This window comes from Rana temporaria, chromosome 5 (assembly GCF_905171775.1).
Source record: "Rana temporaria chromosome 5, aRanTem1.1, whole genome shotgun sequence".
In the NCBI taxonomy this organism is placed as follows: Eukaryota; Metazoa; Chordata; class Amphibia; order Anura; family Ranidae; genus Rana; species Rana temporaria.
The window spans coordinates 134,711,183-134,733,073 of NC_053493.1; the positions used below are offsets into that span (position 1 = coordinate 134,711,183).

A 21,891-nucleotide genomic window follows, 5' to 3' on the forward strand; every position below is an offset into this window, starting at 1 on the left:
AGTGCATGCAGGTCACTGGACAGACCACTAGGGACAAAGGGGATGTGTAGTTATTTGATACAGTACTGTAATCTGTAAGATTACAGTATACTGTATGTATATAGTGTGTTTCACTTTTTGATAATTGGCGCCGAACTCCATCCCTGTGCGTCCTTACGTCGCAGGGAACGGAGCTTGGCACTCGGCAATGTGAATCGAGCGAGGAGACACAGCGGAGGAGCTCGCACACACAGCGGGACACATCGCAGGATCCAGGGACAAGGTAAGTAACTCTCCCTGTATCCTGCAATGCAATGCCGAGTCTGACTCGGGAATACTACTAAGGAGGTTAAAGACACTTTGAAGCACCATGAAAGCGACAAAGGATATCATTTTTGAAGCGAAACAAAGCAAAGTAAATAGAGCGTCTGAATAGGACTGTAAACAAGCCATTTTATTTAGTGACAGGAGCTTTGCTTGGCATTCAGAGTGCTTAAAAAAAATGTGTCCAATGCCACATTTTGAAGCAAGTGTAAACAAGCACTTAAAGGGGTTGTAAAGGAAAAAAATGTTTTCCCTAAATATCTTCCTTTACCTTAGTGCTGTCCTCCTTCACTTACCTCATCCTTCGATTTTTCTTTTAAATGTCCTTATTTCTTCTGAGAAATCCTCACTTCCCATTCTTTTGACTGTAACCCAACACTGTGATGCAAGGCTTTCTTCCTGGTGTGGAGAAAGCCTCTTGAGGGGGGAGGGGGCAAGCAGGCAATCAGGACACCGGCAAATTAAGACAGCGAAACGAAAGGTAGCCGCACGCAGTAGAAAAAGCCTGCTCCTTAAAAAACCATATGACAGTAATGCTAACAAAAAAGGTGAGAGTGGACCAGTGAGGTTAATTACCACCTATGGCTCCCAATGGGACAGTGTAAGAGAAACACTTTCCAAACACTGGGGCATTCTCACCAGCAATAAAAACTTAGCAGACATCGTCGGCGAGCGTCCTAAAATGGTGGCTCGCAGAGCGAAAAATTTGGGCGACATCCTGGTCCAATCGGAATATGTCAGACAACCTAACAAAACATGGCTGTCTGAGTACCCACGTAGCCTGGGCATGTTCCCCTGTACGAGATGTCAAGTTTGTCCCTTTGTCGACAGAACACGTACCTTTATGGACGCCACTGGTTCCAAAGAGTACGAAATCAGGGATCTCATCAACTGTTCGACTGAACGGGTTGTCTATATGATAACATGTCCCTGTAAAAAGATGTATATAGGGAAAACCAAAAGGCAGCTCAGAACTAGAATAGGGGAGCACCTGCGAGAAATCAAGAAGGAGAAAGACAGAGACAGGGAACCTAAACAGGAAAGTCCAGTAGCACAGCATTTTGCGGAATGCCATCAGGGCAAACCGGACGGCATGAAAATTAAGGGCATATATGCGTTGCATCTGCCCACCAGAAGGGGCGATTTTGACAGAATACTTCTCCAGAAGGAAAAATGGTGGATCTTCACCCTTAAAACTCTCATGCCTCTTGGCATGAACACGGAATTAAGCATGCAACCCTTTCTGGACCAGTAGACTGTCAGCCTCTTTTTCTGGTAAAATCCCTACTCTATTTCAATCTATTTTAGAGTATATTTAATTCTGCCTTGTTCTTGGTTCAATTATATAATTGTCCTTTAAAGCAAGTATATATTCTTAGGCATGCATACTGTGCGCCCCACGGGGCGGGGGACCTGTCTCTGTCTTCACTCCTAGCGCTGTTGCTCTCCCTTTTTCCCTTCATGCACTCATATATCCATAGAAGTTGAACCTATGTCTGTCTGTACAATTATATGCATACACACATTGGTACATGGGTTTTTGATTAATAGCATGCGTGTCCAGACTATTTCTATTGATATATGACAGTATCAATATTTAGAGCCGGCCATGTCTGTCCACCCGGGCTGACTTTCCACTTAACATTTCTTTGCTTTCTCTGCTGCTAGTCCTTATAAGTCTCTCCATAGCCTTTTTTGGAGTATGGGCTCTGTACGGAGCACCAGGAATAAACTATACATGCCAAGTGTGATCTCATCATGAGTATGTACCAAGTAGGGGTAATGACAATATATTATTTCCCCTTCAAATTACACTATTGGGTTAAACTATACATAATGAGGGGTTTTCATTTGCAAGTCCGTTTGCCCAACTCTGAAGTTCCCTGTGCACCCCGAGAAATTTAGTTGCCTATATCTATTTGTCATCCTATATATTTATATAGCTTTTTTATGTGTGTTTTGTTATATGTGACAGGCTTTATGGGTTCTGTGTGATTGGATGGAGGCATTCAGCACTAAAATGACACCTAAGTCTATTAAGCGGAACTCCGTATTTTTTCACTTCTCAAAACAATGAGAGACAGGCGTGCGTCGATAGCATATAAAGGAGCGACGCACGCCTCTCTCTCACCGTCCAGACGAAGTTACGTATCAACACTACGAAACGCGTTGACGTCATCACGGCTCCGGACGCCTCTCTTTCAATGCCCCATAGCAGCGGGAAACTGAAGTGGTGACTCGCGGGAACACGCGAGTAAGAAGAAGCGAGCGGATGCTCCACACGACCTTTAGAGAGCACTAAATACCTGGTGCGCACCAAAGTCACATACTGACTACCTCCAGAAGTGTATAGCTGGACCTGCCAGCCTAGCGGATCTGTGGGAACTGCATCACATGACCGGACTGTATGGCTGCATTATCCTCCCTGCACGCTGAAATACATAGGCGCATCTGACTGATTACAGACGCCGACTACAGCGACTGGACTATACAACAGTCAGGAGGCAGTCATCAGCCAACGGATCCCGGATCTTTGTGAACTTGTGAACCTTACTGGTAAGATCGTTCCATAATCCTGTTTCCACATGCTCTGCTAACATCAGGAAGCTTATAATACAGATCTTCGGTGGTAGCATATAAAACTCTCTAATTAAATTTTGCATCCAACCGCCTCACACACCGGAATCTCTGGAGTCCAAATAGGAACAGTATTACATACCCTTCTTGCAGGCAGGGCAGCCCACACAGAGTTACTTTTTACATAACTTTTTTTCATTTTGCAATTTACCCAAAGTGTATGCCCAAGCCTCAAACATATGTACCTTTTATCTGATCTTGCCATCAGGTTCATGCATGCAAGACCACGATTCCTACGGAATTCAGGTCCGGTAACCTCAGTTATCCACTGCGGGGGTACTCTTGCTGCCAATTCTCTCTATTCTCTCACTAGGCTAACTGCCAAGTACATTACATCGGATTTCCGAATAGAATTGACAGCAAAAGTTATCCATCTGGCGTCCGGATTGCCATAGTTATTTATGTCCTACATGTTTGTCATTGTCTATGTCTTTTTATGTGTTGTTTGTTGCACGCTATATGAACTAGTTTCATACGTGCATTTTTTTGGCCGGCCATTGAATACAGGTTGTCATTAGAGCTATTTTTGCTCCTGTAGTGTTATACTTGTACCATTGTCCCAGGTGTATAAATCATATCATGTAATTTGTTACTATTTATTAAACACATAATTTTAACTACACAGACTGTCCGTCACTGCCCTAGTAGCCTCTCGGTTGTCCCAGGGGACACCACCTCTCGGTTTCCCTGTTGGGGCAACATCCTTTCTTTTGTACAAATCAGGACACTCTCTACTTTGCAGATAGAGAAAGGCTTTCTCCACACCAGGAATAAAGCCTCGCATTACGGTGGTGAGTTACAGACAGAAGAACAGGAAGTGAGCATTTCTCAGAAGAAATAAGGACATTTAAAAGCAAAATAGAAGGATGAGGTAAGTGAAACCCCCTTCAAAAAGAAACTCTGGCTGACTTCCCATCTGCACATTTCAGATACTCACCCATCCAGTTGATCCGTTGTTGTCCTCTGATGTGCCAATAGGCCCGCTCCCTCCTTCTTTACTTGAATGAAAGGCTATACCTCCTGGGATATGTGACGTACATATCCTGGGAGGCACAGCGGGCAGTGTGCGCATTATTCGCCTAAGTCGAGTGATGTACATGGGAATTTACATAAAAATTAAGTAAACAAAAGAAAAAAATAATGCCCTATTCCTGTAGAGGAAGGGAGGAGGGTGGAGAAGCAGGATAGTCCATGGGAGGCTCATGTGTTCCAGAATGCACTGGTAAATGATAGAGAACTAGGATAGAGAAGCTCCAACCACCTCTTGTTTGTACAGAGCAGCCATGGGTAACACCATTTGCTTCTGTGTGCAGGCAAAAGCATCAACCAGGCAGCAATATTGACAGTGTCAGGTAGGGGCAGCGGCATTGAGCAGTATTGTCAGTGGCAAAGCTTTTTGTTTAAGCGAAGTTGAACTGGACCAAGCTAAGCGTCAAAGAGATCAAAGTATACAAATCCATCTTGTAGAGAATTCACAAAATGTCGGCTATCAAACTCTTACCTAACCATGCCTAAAAGTTGATAATTTTCTCTACACTATTTGCCCTTTAAGAACTTCACACTAGAAAAGCAACACTTCCATGGGCATCTATCAAGCATTCTTTAAGCATTTTTAACGCTTCAAAAAACACAACGAAAACATGTCATAAAAACATCATAAATGCTATAGGAGTGCTAACGAGCATTTCTTCATGCCTCATAATCAGCATATGTGTGAATAAGTCCTAAAGGTTTTTTTAAATAATAGATTTCATGAATTACAGCAGATATCCATAACTTTTACCAGATTGTCAAGACGTATTGGCAAAGTGTATATACCGTATATAAATACTGCCATGTTGTGAAAAGCTGCCTCTATCTATTTTGAACTGTGATGTAGGGGAGAAGGAATTGTACGGTATGCTTTCATGGTGAAACAGGTTTCTGTTTAAAAACAGAGCTTTCTCAATAAGGTTTCTCTAGTGGCGTTTATCAAAATTGTTTCTGCTTTCCTGGCATATACAAGCTATTGCATTCATCAAATATCTTGTGGTTATGATCTGTACTTATCAAATTTGATGTAGAAAAGATTGCAGTGTTTATTTGAGGGTTTTCCATTATGCCAATACAAACTTCAATACCTTTTAGTGGCAAGAGCCACATAGTAGCCAGAAAACTATGGGCTGACTTTATTTGATACAGTTAATATGATAGAACTCACCATTGCCTCTGGTCAGCATCACAATTACAGAAGAATTTACTGTCAGTGCAGTTCCTATCAATTCCACATGAACACTTCTGAATTCCAGGTCCAGAATCTCCCCAGTAGTAATGCTTTTCATTGCCTTTGCCAACCCACCATGTGTAAGGATTTCCCTCTGAAATACAGACAAATATAGGATACAAGATTAGCATGTGTAATGCAAGTACATTGTTAAGGCTCAATTACAATTCTTTTTTTTTTTTCATTTTCAACAAAAAAATTATAGAAGTTGTGGAAAGTTTTTATGACAGTCTAAGCAGATAGCTAGTGCGAGTAATACAAACAGCTCTGGTGCCATTTATTGATGGTGATGCTCAGGGCTTAGGTACAGGAACTTAACCACAACCCCACAATACCCCCCGAAAACTGCATCAAATAGTGGGTGTGGTCAAATTTCACTAACAGTTACAGGATCTCAAAGGGGCACTAAGTACCAGGAGTGCATTGGGTACCAAGCGCAGAGTTTGGGGGCGGTTTACACACAGAGTGCAAAGTTAATGGGAGTGCTGTGTGCAGAGTTAAGGGGTACGTTACCCACATCTCACCTTCACTCCTCTTCAGCTCTGACCTCTGAATGCAACCCCCCCCACCTCCACTGCCCCCATCTTCTCCTAACCTTTAAGCCTCCACCATCTTCCACGTGTCTTACTTTTGTTCCTTTATTAACCTGGAGGAGCTCTGGGCCAGATTCAGGTACAATTGCGGCGGCGTAACGTAACCCGTTTACGTTACGCCGCCGCAAGTTTTCAGCGTAAGTGCCTGATTCACAAAGCACTTACCTGTAAACTTGCGGCAGTGTAGCGTAAACCCGTCCGGCGCAAGCCCGCCCAATTCAAATGGGGCGTGTACCATTTAAATTAGGCACGCTCCCGCGTCGGACGTTCTGTGCATGCTCCGTTCCAAATTTTTCCGCCGTGCTTTGCGCGAAATTAGGGCGCCCCGACGTGTTTGTGAATGGCGACGTGCGTAACGTACTTACGCCGGAAAAAAAATAATTTAAAATTCGACGCGGGAACGACGGCCATACTTTAACATGGTGGAGTAAAGTTAAGGCATGAAAAAGCAGCCTTAACTTTGCGACGGGAAAAAACAACTTGCGACGATGTAACGCACGCGAGTAGCTTCGTGGATCGCCGTAAAAGCTAATTTGCATACCCGACGCTGGAAAACGACGCAAACTCCACCCAGCGACCGAAGTATTGCAGCCTAAGATCTGAAGGCGTACAAAGCCGTAAGCCTGTCGGATCTTAGCCAAAAGCCGTTGTATCTTGTTTGTGAATCACAAATTAAGATACGACGCGGCAAATTTGAAAACACGCCGGAGTATCAGTAGATACTCCGGCGTATCTCTTTTGTGAATCTGGCCCTCTGTCTCTATCTCACTTGCAGGGAGATCATCCAGTCAGCGTGTAAGCATCCACACTGTGCCCCAGGCACCTGCATATCCATTGTCCCCATACTACACTAAGTGGGAAATGCTCATTAGTTCACCCGATTTATCCCGAAGAGGGGCACAGGCAGCGAAAAAAACATTACAGGGGTGAAAACCCTTCCCTATGCTATCCAAAAAACGCAAAAATTATTTAAACTTACCGGTACACACTAATTCAACTTAAGGATAAACCTACAGAACCTACTGCATCTTGTTTGTAACTCGGGGGACTGCCTGTATGTATGGCGTAGAAGTAGGTACAACCTTCAATGAAGTGAAATCCTTACAATAAATATAATATTTTTTAAAATAAAATTGGCAAAATTCGGTTATCTTTTTAATCTAGTTTCTAAGCAAAAATACATTATGTATTGCCTTTGGAAAAAGAGGGATAGGATCTGACTGGTCTAGACTAAAAAATAATATTTTTTAACAGTAGCACCTCATCCCAAAATTATATATGGGAAAGTAGAACAGTGGCGGGACTATAACGGTGCATGCAGAGACCAATAAAGAAAGATAGAACCAATACTATAAATTTTTAATGATTTATTAAAAAACACAGAGTAGCGTCAGGTTGTAAGGCATATCATAGACTATACAAAAGCCTACTACACAGATCAACAACCTGATCACCAGTACAAAATTAAAAAGTTCCCATAACAGACATTAGTACTGTAACAAAGATCGCAACCTGGTTGGTAAACCCTATATATTTCGCCCGGTTAGGCTTCTTCAGGGGTGGTTGAGATCAGAGTTTAGGATTCTGATAATGACATACAGAAAAAGAAAATTAGTGATTTATACATAAATACATTAAATATACATAAACAATAAATAAAGTCGCTCAGCCAGTGTATATCACATAATGCATTATGTGATATACACTGGCTGAGCGACTTTATTTATTGTTTATGTATATTTAATGTATTTATGTATAAATCACTAATTTTCTTTTTCTGTATGTCATTATCAGAATCCTAAACTCTGATCTCAACCACCCCTGAAGAAGCCTAACCGGGCGAAATATATAGGGTTTACCAACCAGGTTGCGATCTTTGTTACAGTACTAATGTCTGTTATGGGAACTTTTTAATTTTGTACTGGTGATCAGGTTGTTGATCTGTGTAGTAGGCTTTTGTATAGTCTATGATATGCCTTACAACCTGACGCTACTCTGTGTTTTTTAATAAATCATTAAAAATTTATAGTATTGGTTCTATCTTTCTTTATTGGTCTCTGCATGCACCGTTATAGTCCCGCCACTGTTCTACTTTCCCATATGTATTGCCTTTGGTACAATGCTTTCCAAAGATGCACATGAGCACACTTTGCATATATATCTAAACAAACATTTAGTGATGTATCAAAATTTGTGGACAGTGTGTGTAAGGCCAGCCAATGGATTATGTGTTTTTTTTGGCTATCATTAGCTATCGTACTGTTAATTGCTGACTGGTTAGCAGCTTAGAATTCCGATACATTTTATAAGCCAATTAATATTGATGTGTTCTCATTTATGTTCTTATCCACTGAGCAGGCCACAATGGTATGACTGTCCAACTTGATTGGTCTTTGCCTCCAGCATATTAGAGTTGGAAGGTGAGCCAGCTTTAACACTGGAGTTTTCGGTCAGGGTTTTGGGAATCAGGCAGATGGTTTAGAGGAGCAGCATAAAAGAGGTGACAGTTTAAGTCATTCACTTGGCAGTATGAAATCCGTTTTGTTACAAATTACAATATATCAACTTTTGTTCCAGTTACACATCATTATATTTTAACGGTTTACTAAAGAAATAATAATACATTTTTTTTAAAAAAACAACATTTTAAAAAAACAGGTAATTTTAAATTCTTCATGGTGGAAACGTGTATTCTTTGTCAGGTTATTCTCTTAGGGCCAGATTCAGGTACATTTGCGTATCGTTGTGCCGGCATAGCGCATCTCATATGCGCTACGCCGACGTAACATTGAGAGGCAAGCTGAGTATTCACAAAGCACTTGCTCCCATATTTACGCCAACGTAACGTAAATAGGCCGGCGTAAGCCCGCCTAATTCAAAGTAGGCAGGTAGTGGGCGTGTTGTATTAAAATGAATCGTGACCCCATTTAAATGCATGGCCGTACGAACGGCGCATGCTCAGAATCACGTCGCATATACTCCCCAAGAAACAACAGCTCAATGCGTCCAACCCCATTCACGTATGACTTACTTAAACAACGTAAAATATGACGGCTGTTCCGACGTTTACGACGTCCATACCTTAACATGACTTACCTCTGCTTTATGAGGGGTAAACTTACGCCGGACATACGCCTTACGTAAACGGCGTAGATTACTGCGACGGGCGTAAGTACTACGTGAATCGGCGTATCTTGCTCATTTATATATTCGACGCGTAAATCAATGGAAGCGCCCCTAGCGGCCAGCGTAAATATGCACCCAAGATACGACGGCGTAGGAGACTTACATCGGTCGGATGGAGCCAAAATTCAGGCGTATCTTGTTTCCTGAATACGGCTCATAGATACGACGGCGCATCCTAGAACTTACGCGGCGTATCAACAGATACGTCGGTGTAAGTTGTCTCTGATTCCGGCCCTTAGTGTCTAGAAAATGAATAACCCTTCAAGAAAAGCTTTGTTAAAAAGGTGACAGTATATGTCTTGCCCATTCAGCTCAGAAAATAAAGTGAAATGTGTAAAAACTCGAATTTGTTTCTGGTGTGGAGCTTTGGGTTGGAGTTCCCCTTAAAATCCACACCAGACCTGAAGGGTCTGGAATGGATATTTGGGGGGAACCCCATGTAATTTTTTTTTAAATTGACGGCGGGGTGCCCTTTAATATCCATTCCAGACCTGAAGGCCCTGGTAATGGAATTTGGGGGGACCCCCACGCTATTTTTTTTTTATGAATGAATTCTCTCTGAATTGCCAGAGCCGACAATTCATTATAGCCGCAAGTCCGATTTTAAAATATTTTTTTTCCTTACAGAAATGACACTTTGTGCAGGGACAGTTCTATGTACTGGAAACATGCGCTATTTCACATGCTAACTTTACACCCCCCCCCCTAGGTACGAAATTTAAAGTAATATTTCACTTTTATTGTTTCACTTTTAGCATTATTAAATTCACTGCTCCCGAAAAAACAGCCATTTTTAAAACTTTTTTTGCATTGATACATGTTTCCTGGGACAGGACCCAGGTCCCCAAACACTTTTTAGGACAATAAATTGCATATTAGCCTTTAAAACTAGCACAGATTTCTCCCATAGACTTTAACAGGGTGTTCCGCGGCTTTTCGAATTTGCCGCGAACGCCCCTAATTGTTCGTTGTTCGCCGAACAGGCAAACAGGCAATGTTCGAGTCGAACATGAGTTCGACTCGAACTCGAAGCTCATCCCTATTTGACAGGTAAGGATACATGCAGGAGGCATGTACAGTAGGTGTTTGTGATATTGTGTTTTTAGCACGACAGCATCGCGCTGATTCTCGGCGACATGGTGCCGAGATCTCGCCGACATCTCGCACTCACTGGAATAGTGACAGCACATCCCAGCAAGCGCGTCATAGAAGCGACGGGAAATCCGACTTGGATTCCCGCCAATTCTACACGTGTGCGGCGTTTGTTATGAATCCTGAGGGGGAAGTCCCCGCCGGATTTTAAATAAAAATCCGGCATGGGTTCCCCCCTCAGGAGCATACCGGGCCCTTAGGTCTGTTATGGGTTGTAAGGAGAGCCCCCCCCTACGCCGAAAAAACGGCGTAGGGGGTCCCCCTACAATCCATACCAGACCCGTATCCAAAGCACGCTACCCGGCCGGCCAGGAAAGGAGTGGGGACGAGCGAGCGCCCCCCCTCCTGAGCCGTACCAGGCTGCATGCCCTCAACATGGGGGGGTTGGGTGCTCTGGGGCAGGGGGGCACACTGCGGCCCCCCCACCTCAGAGCACCCTGTCCCCATGTTGATGAGGACAGGGCCCCTTCCCTTCCTTGGGTGTAGAATTGGCGGGAATCCAAGTCGGATCACCCGTCGCTTCTATGATGGCTTTGTCTCTATCGCGGCAAGCCAGCTCGGCGCTGGCTCCCGCGATGGGGCTCGTAGGTGCTCAATCTCGCCGAGAAAGGGAGCGAGATTGACACAATATCGCGTGCACCTACTGTATATCCTTATAGATCAGCACTATGGCAGTAGTTTAGAAAGGATGAGAGTGGGTTTACATCTACTTTGAGTGATTAAACAATGATGTTATAAATATATGGATTTATTTATGGTTTATTCTCTTTAACACAACACAGCTTAATCTATAACCTTGAATTACAATAACTACAGGATTTAAAAAAAAAAATGGAAAATCACATTAGCAATACTCTTGACATACAAGAGTTTCACGGGGTATACATTGCTTCTATATAAATTAAACGGGCCAGTAAATTTTTATTTTATTTCCCTCTAATGAAGCTTCATTAGTTATACCTATTGCTTCCTTTGAAAAAAGTTCTCCAAAGCACCCATTGATCCACATGTGTAAAATGAAGATAAATTACTAAACACATTTCTGCCAATCAATAGATTCTTGAACTGAATTACAGTTTTGCACACAATGATCTATCTTAGCTGTATATTTAGAGTAAACACAAAGGAAAAAACACGCCAATGCCATAACTTTAACAAATTATCCTGCATTACCCAGTGCTGTACCCTGACAAAAGAAAACAGTTCATTTTTTTAATAGACAGTAAAATAATTTCTACCTAGGAAAGAAATGATGTACACACATTTCTGGAACCTGACCAGTACTTTTATATTCATTGATTTCTGCTTGTTCTGGTCATTAGAATTGCACCATAGCTTACTGGATTCTGACACTTATTATAGAGTGAAATGAGCATGCTCTACCCACCGAAAATTTGCTTTATCCTACACATACAGTACGTTGTACATACCGGAAGGTTTAGCCAATCCAACAAGAAATAATGACAAACATAAATTCAAGATGTCAACTGGTTAAAGTATAAATAAACCCAAGAAGGCATTTTCATATACGGTATATATATATATATATATACATACCATATATACTCGAGTATAAGCCGAGTTTTTCAGCACATTTTTTTGTGCTGAAAATGCCCCTCTTGGCTTATACTCGAGTCACCTTTTTGCGCCCGATCTTCCGGACTTTAGGGAACTGGTACCGGCCGGCCGTAGGTCCCCTGGACCCCAAACTTGCTTCACATATAGCCCAACTCTTCCTCTACAAGTGAGAAAAGTTTGTTGTCAGGGGGACCTACGGCCGGGGAGCACTGAGTTTTCAAATTCAGGCACCCCTTCCACAGACTCCCATGTTAAACGGTAATTTCTCCGGTAACTTTGGGGACCTGGTACCAGCCGGCCATAGGTCCCCTGATCTTGGCACACATGTAGCCCCAGTACTCCTCTACAAGTATGGTAAGTTTGCTGTCTGGGGGACGGTGGACCTACGGCCGGGGAGCACCGATTTTTCAAAGCCGGGCATCCCTTCTATATACTCCCATGTTAAACGTAAGTCTAGGCATTGGCACAGTGAGGCATGGACACAGTGAGACACAGTGAGGCATGGGCACAGTGAGGTATGGGCACAGTGAGGTATGGGCACAGTAAAGTATGGGCACAGTGAGGCATGGGCACATTGAGGCATGGGCACAGTGAGGCATGCACATGGACACAGTGAGGCACAGTGAGGCATGCAGATGGACACCCTAGGCTTATACTCGAGTCGATACGTTTTCCCAGTTTTTTGTGGTAATATTACTGTAGGTGCCTCTGCTTATATTCAAGCCGGCTTATACTTGAGTATATACGGTATATATATATATATATATATATATATATATATATATATATATTAGGTTGCCAAAAGATGTGGTGGTGTCATTAGTGTAAATTTTTCAGGTATGTAAATCGCGGGCTGAAATCAGAAAAAGTTGTACAGAAGCTTTTTTAAATCAGTGCAGCGACACAGATGCAGCGTCGCACCGATTAGGACGGTGCAATTGCTAGCAAATGCCGCCTATTTAACATGCGATTTGACAATTTTTGACAATTTTTTTTCAAATTTAGATGAGTTTTGAGTAACAGAGAATTCTGGGTGACAGAGATTTTTTTTGGTCTGAAATAAACTTTTTTTTGTGGGGGGGGGGGGGGGGTTTTCAAGTAGACAGACTGGGAGGATGTTGCATGGAGGCAAGTACAGGCAGGCTGCACCTTTAACAATGCAATATAACTGTGCAATACAGTATAGGGTTTATGTGCAAAATAACAGAATGCATTTTTAAAACACTCTTGTCAATTTGTTAGCCTAAAATAGGAAAAAACATGAATGGAGTGTAGCACTACCCCTGAAGTCAGGGTTCCCCACTACTGCACAGCCAGTCACACAATATTTCCTTATTTCATCCGGACGTAGAAATCAGTCTTTGGCTTGTTTTTGGAGTTTTATTAGGAGATGATAACTTGGATGGGGTAAGGGATTGTAAGATACCCAGTGTGACAACAACAATTCAGGGACACGTCCTTCAAATTTACAGACTACTCTTCTTCCTTCCTCCTGCTCAAAATTGATTCCTCTTTGTACATCTCCTGATGGCTCACTCCTAAGGGAACTAAGTCTATTGTCAGTTCAGCAACAGCCTATTACAGGCAGGAACTCTCAGTCCCTTGGCAACGCAACACATAAGGAGCGAGGAGCTTATTACATTACCTTCTGCTTCCCTTTGGCCACTGATTCCAGTTCTACTGCTTGCAGAACTTGCTAGCCCACCTGGTTACCAACAGCCGCACCTGACTGCTTTCTTTTTCCCAGTCCTCCTGACTGACATGCACATGTCCCCAGAGCAACGTTTGATGAATAGTTGGCACACTGCTGTCTTTAAGAGAGCACTGCTACAGCTGTCAGTTTCTCCCTTTGTCTGTTCTTGCACCGTGCTGATCTACTCGCTGTCACTCCTTGCTCTCTCTGCTGCCTATCTGGCTTGAATCCCTCTAACTGCTGGTAAGATTCTTCCAGGCCAGCCTCCTGAGCGTTAAACACCCCCCCCTGGTAAGGGGTCCTTCAAGGGCAACCGAGAGCCTCCATCAGCACTGCTTCTCCATCTTTCACCTGACCCCCCTCCCAGCATGCCTCATTCCTATTTATAGGCTCCTCAGTCCCCTGCCAGGCCCACTCCTGGGTATTGGCTAAAGCCCAATACATATGCAGAACAGCTCCTCCTCACCTCCACTCAGTAGTTCCAGACTGTCCTTCAACTTTCCAGATACCGGGGGGGGGGGGGGGGGCACTAGAGAACTGCCTGTATGAGTCATGCTGGCCTTGCCTCTAGAAACCCTGACCCAGATTCAATGACTCTATAACTTGATGGTTTAGCCCAGAGCCAGACTATATTTTGCCTGTACTAACACTAATAGCACACACTAGAGGGTGCTACAGTAGTATTTATGTAAAAAGTGAAATAGAAGTTTATATAGTATGCCTAATGCCTTGTACACACGGTCAGACTTTTGACCATGCAACTTCCGACGGAAAGAGAGAGAACAGATTCTCTATCTAAGGTCCGTCTGACTTCTGACAAAAAAAGTCAGATTGAGGCTACACACGGCCGGACTTTCCAAGAAAAAAAGTCAGACAGGCTTTTTTTCTCGGAAAGTCCGGCCGTGTGTACGAGGCATAACAATTGCATGAGGCAAGCACTGGCTGGGAATGACATTGGCAGATACCATATTTTTAAAATACGATCTTGGAGAACCATCGGGGCATTTTAGTGCAGCATCATCTGATCAGCTCTTCTCTGTCCCCTCACGAGTAATCATTGCTGCTCTTAACATCCTCTGTTAACTAAAACTGACCCCATGCTATCAATTTTGCTTAATGATAATCATTGCTGCTCTTGACATCCACCGTTCCCCGAAACTGACCCCATGCTATCAATTTTGCCTAGTGGTAATCATTGCTGTTATTATTATCCATCTTTAACTAAAACGGACTCCTTGCAATTAGTATTCCTTTGTGGTAATCATTGTTGTTTTTAAAGTGGTTGTAAACCTTTACATATAACCGGGGAAGTGCCTGCATTCAGGTGATACACAGAGATGAAACAAATCCTTTTACATACAGTAAGTTGTACCTGATTTTTGTACTGTAGACCGTTCTAACATCAAAGTATTTTCTCTACCTCGAAAAACTGGGGTGGGAATCTGACATCACACACACTGCAGAAATAGAGCAGAGTTCTCTGATATCTGACAGCTGATCGGAGGGAAGGGACACCACCCTCTGACAGAGAAAAACACTGAGCTGAGTCTATCAGTTACCTGCTGTGTGCTGGAAAGGGAGGGCGGTCCATTTTCCTTGAGACTGAGGTGTCGTCTAATGCCCTGTACACACGATCGGTTCATCTGATGAAAACTGACTGATGGATTTTTTCATCAGATATCTGATGAAGCTGACTTTCATCACTCATGCCTACACACCATCAGTTAAAAAAAACGATCGTGTCAGAACGCGATGACATACAACACAACGACGTGCTGAGAAAAATGAAGTTCAATGCTTCCAAGCATGTGTCGACTTGATTCTGAGAATGCGTGGATTTTTAACCGATGGGCATGCCCACAGACGATAATTTTTCTCTATAGGTTTTTTAACCATCAGATAATTTTAAAACAAGTTCCTAGTTTTTTAACCTATGGATAAAAAAACGATGGGGCCCACACACGATCGGTTTGTCTGATGAAGACCGTTTTCATCAGACAAACCGATCGTGTGTACGCGGCATTAGAGTCTTTTCCGTGCCTCATGCAAATAGCAGATGTAGCACCCTCTTAGATACAGTAGATGCTAGGATTAGTTAGATTTAATACTGGCTCACTGTATTCAGTGGAGCTGTGTGTGTGTATTCTTGTTAGGTAACTTTAGATGGGCTCACTGTAACCAGTGCAGCTGATTAATTAAAGTGGTTGTTAAGCCACTCAGTGTTTGTTCTATAACCCCTCCCCCCTGTTATAGTAAATGATGCGCTCCAGTGTATGTTTAAAAAAAAAAAAGCTGCTATATACCTTATTCATAGCGTCGCTTGAGCCTCACGTGAACGGCCGCCTCTTTCCTCTCCAGGTCTGACAGCTACAGAGGGTGTGGCTGAGAATCCTCAACTAACGTCAGCCAGGAGGAGGAGCGGAGAGAGATGGCTGTCATATGAGCACTGAGCAGCGCTATGAAATAATGTATATTATGTAGCGGCTTATTTATTTAAAGAAAATCATACACTGGAGCACATCCTTTAACAGAGGGGATTATAGCACGAGCACTCAGTTAATTTACTAGCAGGAGGGGAGTGCCAGGCAACGATCAGAGCTGAAGGGGGGGGGGGGGACAGAGGACAGACAGCTAATGAAGGATGCACATAAACTGGACACGGTGTCATGATAAACCATGGTCAGTTTACAGTGGGGATGGCAGAACCAGGAAGGATCAGCCAGGTATTTCAGGTTATACAGGGGGCCAAATTACACAGCACTGTGCTGTATGACATGCTTTAAAAGAACAGGATCTATTGTTTATTTTAGGGTTACAAACGTTAAGTCAGTTCAGTGCTCTCAGCCGCTGCTAGTCTGTTTAGGCTCTATTCACATTAGTGCATCTCCAAAGTCGCACGATTTCCAATGCAAATGCGTGACTTTCATGCAACATTTGGTGTGACTTCAATCCGACTTTTGGATCTAAGTCGCACCAAAGTAGTGCAGGCACCTTTTCTAAGTCGCTGCAATTTAGAAAAATCATCAACAAACTGTTTTGCAAAACACTAAACAGACTGCAAGTGACCCTTATTTCTTCAACAAGCTATTTCAGCATTTTCTTTCCCAGTCTGCTTTCTAATTTCTCCAATTCTTAAGGCCCCATACACACGAGAGAATTTATCCGCGAATACGGTCCAGCGGACCGTTTCCGCGGATAAATCCTCTCGAGGATTTCGGCGGATTTTCATGCGATGGAGTGTACACACCATCGCATTGAAATCCGCGCTGAAATCCTCTGGTGATGACGTGTCGCGCCGTCGCCGCGATGATGACGCCGCGACGTGCGCGACGCTGTCATATAAGGAATTCCACGCATGCGTCGAATCATTACGACGCATGCGGGGGATCCCTTCGGACGGATGGATCCGGTGAGTCTGTACAGACCAGCGGATCCATCCGTTGGGATGGACTCCAGCAGATAGATATGTTCTGCATGTCAGCAAATATTCGATCTGCTGGAATCCATCCCAGGGGAGATATATCCGCGGAAACAGATCCGCTGGCGTGTACACACCATAGGATCTATCCGCTGAAACCCATTTGCTGGGATTTATCTGCGGATGGATTCTATGGTGTGTACGGGGCCTTAACATGTGCTCTCTACCCTGCCTTCTCACAATTGTGTCCTATCTCCTTAAACTCTTTTTCCTTCACCCTTTTCGCCACACCACACTTACAAATACTGTATATCAGCATTCATCATGACACTTCCTCAATTCTGTACTCTTTACCTCCTGCATATTCTGTAACCACATGCTGACAAATCTTCCAGGGCACTTTGGCATGTGCCTTCATGTAAACCTCCCTCACCCTTCTGCTCCTCCTAAACTCTGAGATGTATCCCATAATCCTGGTCCTCCTCCATCTAACTACCACCCAAAACCCAGCACCCCCATCTGACAGCATACGCATTTCACACACTTTATTTCTATCCTATTCCCTATCTATCTATTCCCAGAACCAGCCGCCCCCCACCCCTTATCGTGTGCCCTTTGGAATGCCAGTTTAGTCTGTAACAGGCTAATATTGGTCCATAACATTTTCTGCAACTCCTTAGATCTACTTGCTGTTAGTAAAACTTGGCTGCAGGAATCTAACTCTGCATCTCCAGCTGCCCTCTCCCAAGTTGACCTCCAACTGACTCACGAAGGACTTGTCAGGTTCTTTTCTCACCTCCCTTTCTGCCTCTATTTTCTTTTGAAGTTCACTGTATTTGTATTTTTTTCTGGTTTGTCTAAGGATTGCAGTGATCTATCAGTCTCCTAGACTGATATGAAGCTTCTTTGTGCCTGACTACCCTAATTTCCTCCTATGAAATATCCATGATCTTTTATGGTGACTTCAACATCCTGGAGAATGTTTGCACTCAAGCTACCTCTCAATGTTTCACCCTAACCTCTTTTTTTTGACCTAACACAATGGATACACATGTCTACTCACTGAGATTGCAACACCCTTGACTTTGTATTGTCCCACCTTTGAATTCCCTGAAACCACTATAACACGCCCACCCTCCCTTGACAAACTCACTTCCCTCACTACACAAAGAATCAAGGCCTGACTGTTGCAAACCTTGGCAAACAGACAACACCAGAAGTCTTGAAAGATATAGCTGCATGCTTGAGTGATTTTGTCATAGAACAAAACCCCAGCTGCATTATTTACATGGCAAACAGCTGAGTTTACTCACAGCCTACTAAACAAGTCACCTTATAAAAAGGATCCCATCTATGCCTCTCACTACTCCTGAGGAAGTCACATGATAGTGACGAATGCGCATGAGTCCACTGAGAGGTATCGGAGGTGACGTTGGCGACAGATTGCCCCTCTTTTTTACATGCTCAATTGTATTTTGGATTATGTGAGTACCCCTGTCTATTTTCTTTGAGAATTAAAATTTTTAAAACGGTATCACGCCATCGATGCTTTATTTCTTTGGGGCGAGAAACTGACCAATCTGGGACGAGAACTCCAAGGAGGACCTGCCGTTGTTGGATCAGAGCCCATCGAGTGAACCATCTAATGTGGTTGGATCTATATGCTGTTACCTTACAGCAGTAAGGTAAGGGGACATCCTTACTTACCCTAAAAGGATCACTGGATACCCATTTTCCTCTCACTCCATATTGCGGACCTACACTTGCACTTTTGCTTTCTTGGATTTTTGAAATTTTACTTATATTTTTTGCTAATATTTTTCAAACTCTGTTGATGGACTGTTTATCACCAGTATAGGAGTGTCACTTAGCACAGTTACCTGGGATTTTTTTTGCACCATTACTTATAGTGTATTTCATCACATTAAGAGGAACCTGTGTAGTTATATGATTTGCACCATTACTGTTATTGTTCACTGATCATTTATATTTATTTTTATGCTGATGCCATTTGGGCTATATTGCTCCTCATTTCAATTACACCTACTTTCATTCCCCTCCCCCACCTGTTTATTCACTTATCCATTCACCACTGATTAGCGCAGCACTACCCTCCCCATTTTCAAAACCCCAGCAAGACTTCACCCTGTATAACTCTGTACTTCAAAAATACAAGCCCTGCCTTGACACTGCCAAATATACCTATATTGTTACGCTCATTAACACCACGCATGCAGTCGCGTCAACACTTTTCTACCGTTAAAGCTGCGTACACACGGTCGGAATCTCTGGCAGAAAAAGTCATATGGGAGCTTTTCATCGAATATTCCATCTGTGTGTATGCCCCATCTGACTTTTTCTGCCATAATTTCCGACGGACTAAGATAGAGAGCAGGTTCTCTATTTTTCCGTCGGAAATTCTGACTGAGTTTTTCCCAATGGAAAGTCCAGCCGTGTGTATGCGACATTACTCTTTACATCATACTCCACTGACTTCACCGACAAATTCACTCACTGCCCATGAGATTGCCAATCATTACAGAAATAGGATTAAAGCAGATTGTGATGATGTACACTGTCTAGATATCTATCCCATCTAACATTCTATGTCCACCTTCACTTTTATTGCTCCCCCCTTTTAACTCTGTTACCATAAAGGATATTGTTACACTTTTTTCTAATGCCCACCTAACCACCTTTCTCATGGACCCCTTCCTTCACAACTACTATGGTCTCCCTCCTGCTCTATTTTACACTCCCTAATGCCGCGTACACACAGTCAGAATTTCTGACAACAAATGTTCGATGTCAGCTTTTTGTCGGAAATTCCGACCGTGTGTAGGCTCCATCAGACATTTGCTGTTGGAATTCCCGACAACAAAAATTTGAGAGCTGAACAAAAGTTCTTGACGGAAATTCCAATCATCTGTATGCAATTCCACTGCACAAAAATCCTACGCATGCTCGGAATCATTCTCGTTCTTGATGTTCCGAATTTCCGACAACATTTGTGTGACCATGTGTATGCAACACAAGTTTGAGCCAACATTCCGTCGGAAAAAAATCCACGGTTTTGTTGTCGGAATTTCCATTCGTGTGTACGTGCCATTACTCATATCTTCAATCTCTGCCTCTTTACTGTCATATCCCCAACCCTCTAAAACATACACTCAGCCCTCTCTGAACAAGACTCGTCACCTTGCTCCCTTTAACATCCATACTCTTGGAAAACCTATTCTGTAACCTTCTTAACTTATTTTAGTCTGGAGTTTGCCCACAACACTCTACAAAACTCACTAACAACTTACTAACTGCTAAAACCGATGCCCACCTCTCCATACTCTTACTCCTAGACCACTCTGCTGCTTGCGGTACAATTGATCACCCACTCCTAAACAATCTGTACTCCCTTGGCCTTTGTGACTTTGCTCTTTGCTGTTTATCCTCTTACCTTTCTCACTGACACTCAAATTTATCTCTCTACTCCCCTGTTTACCTTGTTAGTCTCCTTGTTAGTCTTCCGCTTCGCTGGCCCACCTTTACATATGTTATCCTTGCTTTAGTTCATCATAATTGCTGCTGCCAAACATATCCACCTTAGCAATCGTTCAGTGTCTGCCACTCCTCTTTGCCAGTCCCTCTACTGGATTCCACTCTGCCAAAGCAATACATTGTGCTTATACTTGCTCCATTGCCGCATCCCTTTTAGATTGTAAACGCTCATGATCAGGTTGCTCCTAACCATTTTGTATTGAACTGTATTGTAACGTTACTGTCTCCCTTTATTTTGTAAAGTGCTGCACAAGCGAATTAGTCATAGAATTATTGTCAAGTTAACTGACACATTTTGATAGTGCTAAATTTAGTCTGGGCATCTGGGGCCAAATCTTCAAAGGAGATACGCAGGCGGAACTGCTGTTCAGCCTGCGTATCCCTGTGGCTATCTTTGGAAACGATCCTCAGAAGGATTTTTCCAAAGATAGTCAGAAGATCCGACATCTGTAAGACACTTACACTGTCGGATCTTAGGATGCAGTACCGCATTCGCCGCTGGGGGCATTTCGAGTCGAAATGCCGCTTTGCGTATGCAAATGAGGACTTAGGCAGATCCACAAAGCTTTTTAGCTTTGTGTTTTCTGCGTAAGTTACGTTTTGCATACGTAAAATTAGGGATGCTTTTACAAGGCCTAAACTGTTTAGACCTTGTAAAAACTAACCTTTTTTTCTATTGCCAGGTTTTTTTTTAAATTTTGAAATTTTTTTCCCGGCACGTATTTTTTTTTTTACCCGACGCAACTTTATTGTCCCGTCGCAATCCACAAAGCCCGGCGTAAATTACGTTTGCGTGATGCACGTCGGGAAAAATGACGTCACACGCATGCGCCGAACGTCCAGCGCGGGAGCGCGCCTCATTTGAATAGGAATCGCCCCCTCGAGCAGACGACCGCCTTGCGACGGAGGCACTTAGGTTACACGGCGTGTAATTTCTAGGTAAGTGCTTGTGGATCGGGCACTTAGGTAGAAATTTAACGGGTTAAGCAAGTCAGTAACCTTCAAATGTAAACATATACACACACCTTAAAGGCTGAGCCTTCCATATTAAAGAACACGTCCAGTATAGTCAGTTCCAATAGTATTGGATAATTGCTTACTGACAAAATGGCATACTGGATAACAAAAATACTACACAAATACATTAATTCACTACAAAATCATCTAAAGCCTTGACCCTGTCAGTCTGGAACACTTCCCTATCACATGCTACATTTTGCTTTATCATAGGTAATGCTATGCTTGATAGCTTTTCAAATTAAATTTAAAAAACCAAGGAGCATGACAATAACAACCCATTGAATCCCATTATTTTACATTATATGCTGCTTTTGTTAGTTCCACTGAAATTATTTCATAAAAGTCAGTTCAAGTTAAAGTCATGCCCTAAATTATCTCTGAGCTAAATATAGTTTCAGACTGGAATTTGGAAGTGGATGGAATTTGTTAGATTTTTTTCGGTCATGCACATTTTTCTGTTAAGGTCTAGATATTAAGGCATAAAAAAAAAAAAAAA

The 21,891-nt window shown here is 42.9% G+C and overlaps 1 protein-coding gene across 1 annotated transcript in view; it reads right to left on the bottom strand.

The window, feature by feature from the left end:
• Positions 1-21,891, bottom strand: part of CNTNAP2 (contactin associated protein 2) — a 2,128,298-nt gene that overhangs the window by 358,213 nt on the left and 1,748,194 nt on the right. Inside the window, exon 14 of the mRNA XM_040353157.1 lies at positions 5,141-5,297. Coding sequence (XP_040209091.1) covers positions 5,141-5,297 — 157 coding nt within the window. The remainder of the gene's footprint in view (positions 1-5,140; positions 5,298-21,891) is intronic.